The 3,328-nt window shown below is 53.5% G+C and overlaps 1 protein-coding gene across 1 annotated transcript; it reads right to left on the bottom strand.

The window, feature by feature from the left end:
* Positions 1 to 899: 899 nt before the first annotated feature.
* LOC119303840 (photosystem I reaction center subunit IV, chloroplastic) lies at positions 900 to 1,863 on the bottom strand. The gene is made up of 3 exons (XM_037580988.1): positions 1,454 to 1,863; positions 1,300 to 1,365; positions 900 to 1,190 (listed from the first exon to the last, which is right to left on the bottom strand). The coding sequence occupies exons 1-3, from the start codon at positions 1,724 to 1,726 to the stop codon at positions 1,083 to 1,085; spliced, it is 447 nt and encodes a 148-aa protein (XP_037436885.1). The 5' UTR covers positions 1,727 to 1,863; the 3' UTR covers positions 900 to 1,082.
* Between the last annotated feature and the right edge of the window lie 1,465 nt (positions 1,864 to 3,328).

Raw genomic sequence — 3,328 nt, forward strand, 5'->3', positions numbered from 1 at the left:
TGCATTAGCCGAAATGAAAAGACATTTTATTACCTTGATGGCATTTCATCGACCACTTGGCAGCCACAATCCTTGTTGCCGGCAACGGCGGTCGGACGCATAGGAGGAGTAGCCGTAGCGGTGGCCTGAGACGGGGTCCATGGCACCGGACGAGGGCGAGGCACCGAAGGCACCTTCTTGTTCTTCTTCTTCGCCACGTCATCGACGAGTGCCGACACATTGTCGTCTGCTTCCTTGCCCTCTTGCCGCGGCTGGAGCAGTGGGAGGGCGGCCTGCCGTCACCGGAGACATAGCGGTTGTCTACTTCCTTGCCCGCTTACCGATGGCTAGAGCAGTAGGAGGGCGGTGAACCGTCGAAGATGCAACAGCCTTGCCACCGACCTTGCTACCGGCGGTGGTTGCCGGTGAGGTGGCCCTGAGGAGGTTTTGGTGCCCAACCTCTTTTTTGGTGCGGGCGGCGGCGCGGGGTCGTTTTCGGCAGTGAAGCCCCGGTGGCGGTGGCGGAAGGATCTTGCCTCTCCATCCCATCCGGAATCGAGGGCATTGGTGGGTGCTGCGGCGAGTAGGGGGAAACAGCGACAGGATAGCCGCTCGGGCGGGAGAAAGGGTAAAAGAAAATTTTACTCCGCCCGGCCTCGGTCGAGTATATTTGAGATACTTGGCCGAAGTTTTCAGGCCGAGGAGGATAATTTGTCGTCCACTAAAGGATTGCACCTCCACTAAAGGATCGTAGGGGATCCGTTAGAGATGTAACCGATTTGATCAATAATGTCCAATCTTGACTAAAAAGAAATCAATAATCGACTGGATATGTCTTTGTGAACCTTGTTGTTCTGTGCATGCTGTATTGCTCTGTGTAGCCTTCCGGTAACATGAACAACCGATCTTTTGTACAAAAGTGAGCAAGAATGCAATCATCTTAAGCAACAGGAGGAGATTATTAGGTCCATGAGGAAGCAGGCAAATACATATAATCGCAGAGGTATTACACATAAGGTTTGTGAGAGGCTAACATTCACATCGTCACTTGACGAGCTACTGATACAAACATTGGATGGAGCACACGCGGCAGCTTCGATCGTTTAAGCAGCAACCTCCTTGATCTCGTCCAGGGCGTAGTTGTTGGTCGACACGCCGGCGTAGTTCACCTTGGCGAAACGCACCACCACCGGGTAACGGGTGTTGGGATCCTACACGCGCCATCCATCAGTATTTGGTGATCGAGTTCACTACACTAACAGAAGCATTCCATTGCATTTGCAAGAAGTGAAGATTGGAGGGGACAAGCCCGTTGGTTACCTGATCAACCGTGACGACGGATCCGGTCCCGTTGTACCAGTAGGACTCCCTCCTCAGAATCTTCACCTGATCATATTTCATTTCAGGCAAGAGTTGAGCCACGATTGCCCCAGCCGCTTCACAGAGATGCTAACAATGGAGTGTACTGACGTACCTTGGTTCCCCTCTTGGGTCCCCTCGGCGGCGGCTTGGCTTTGGCGGGCTCCTTGGTGGCCACGGCGGCGTCCGGTTTCTCCTCCGCGGCCGGTGCTGGTTCCGCCGGCGCGGCGGCAGTGGGCTCCTCCTCGGCGCGGGCCACGAGCTTCAAGCCCAGTCGGTTGGAGGGGACGAAGCTGACGCGGCTGCTCACGCCGCCGTTGGTGCCGCTGGGGATGCCCGCCGCCAGCATGAATCTGGAGGTGGCCGACGCCATGTTGGTGCTTGCCATCGGGACGGCAGCAAGGGCTGTTTGTCGGTGCTAGCTTAGCTCCTTCCTTGTGGTCGTGTGGCTCCGGCCGGCCAGCAAAAGTATGTGAGTCGATGGCGAGGTGTAAGGCGAAATAAGGTGCAACCGGCCCTGGTCGGGATGGCGAGCGGAGATAGGCGGATTATCTATCTCCAGCCAAGTGGGTGATTTGTGCCGGCCACTGCGGTGCCGCCGCATGGCATATCTTATCCTCCCATGTGGATAACCTCCCATCCATGCGATGCACTCGCTTGCTCGCCCACATACACAGATTGCAATCTTGGTTCATTTCGGCTATCGTTGGTCACCGTCGAGTTTTCTTTCTTTTTGTGAACATCATACATTTTATTCCTCAAACAATTGACATATCGTTTACAATATGGGGAAGAATAAGTCGAGGATAGTAAAGTCACAGAGTTCAGACGAGTTAGAAACACAAGAAAATTTAGCTAAGCTATCAGCAACAACCACATTAGCTTCTCTGCAACAATAACCGTAGTCAAAACTAGCGAAATCCATAGCGGGCTGAATGCATTATGCTATTACTGCCACATCAGGACCCATATAATCATCTGCGTAAACAAGTAATCGGCGGATTAGAGCGTTTTCAGCACACACTTCCTAGCGGTGGATCCCGCTCGTCAGGAGCTGGTTTTGCAAAAAAGCCCACATGGACATTTTTTTTGCATCCAGCCACATGGACACTTTGACTAGTCTTTTCCCCTACTTCTCCTCTCTCTATCTCTAAAATGTTGCCGGCAATCATCCTCTTCGTGCACGGCCGCATGCTCCCGACCTATCTTGTCTTCCACCGGCGCCAAGCCCACGCCCACGACGACGCGCCCGTCGTAGCCTTGTTCTACGCAATGGCGCGATCCTCGCTAGACACATAATGTGCGTGGGTGCCGCGGTCTGCGGCTGAGCTCACACACGTGAGCTAGCAACCTTCCCCAAGAGCGCGCCCACTGGCATGGGCAAGACGGCTCACCTCCTTCTAGTGCATTGTGGCGGTTCCTTCTCCAACCGCTCCCCGTCCTTCTCTCCCGCTCCATCCAGTCGCTGACACCAAAACATCACCTCGACGCCCTAAGGCTAGCACGGGCGTGCCATCCGTCCTCCACCCAGTGCGGCTCCAATGGCACGTGCCTGCGCGGCGCCAAGCGCTCTGCAATCTCATTGTCAACCTCGCCGAGTAGAGGCAACACAACAGTGTGGTCCATGCGGCAGAGAGCATCTGCTACGCCATGTTCGGCTTGGTCACCGCCATGTGTTTTGATGCGGGACACTGCTGGAACAATCTTTCATGATACCAAAACAACTCACAACTAGCAACAACTATTTTGAGTTACAGAGCTCAGCAGGAAACACTCTCAAATATATTGGAACCTAGGTAGAATCACAAGATAGGACCACAATGACCCTATATGGACTAACGACATGCCCTCTAATCCACACACATGACCTAATACTCAATGGAAAATAGTGCTCACAACACAACACACACAACCTCACCGATTATTTACAGACTTAAACTCAGGAATCTCATCCCCCTCACATGTAACAGATGGGGAGTACTTAGAGGCA

This window comes from Triticum dicoccoides, chromosome 5A (assembly GCF_002162155.2).
Source record: "Triticum dicoccoides isolate Atlit2015 ecotype Zavitan chromosome 5A, WEW_v2.0, whole genome shotgun sequence".
In the NCBI taxonomy this organism is placed as follows: domain Eukaryota; kingdom Viridiplantae; phylum Streptophyta; class Magnoliopsida; order Poales; family Poaceae; genus Triticum; species Triticum dicoccoides.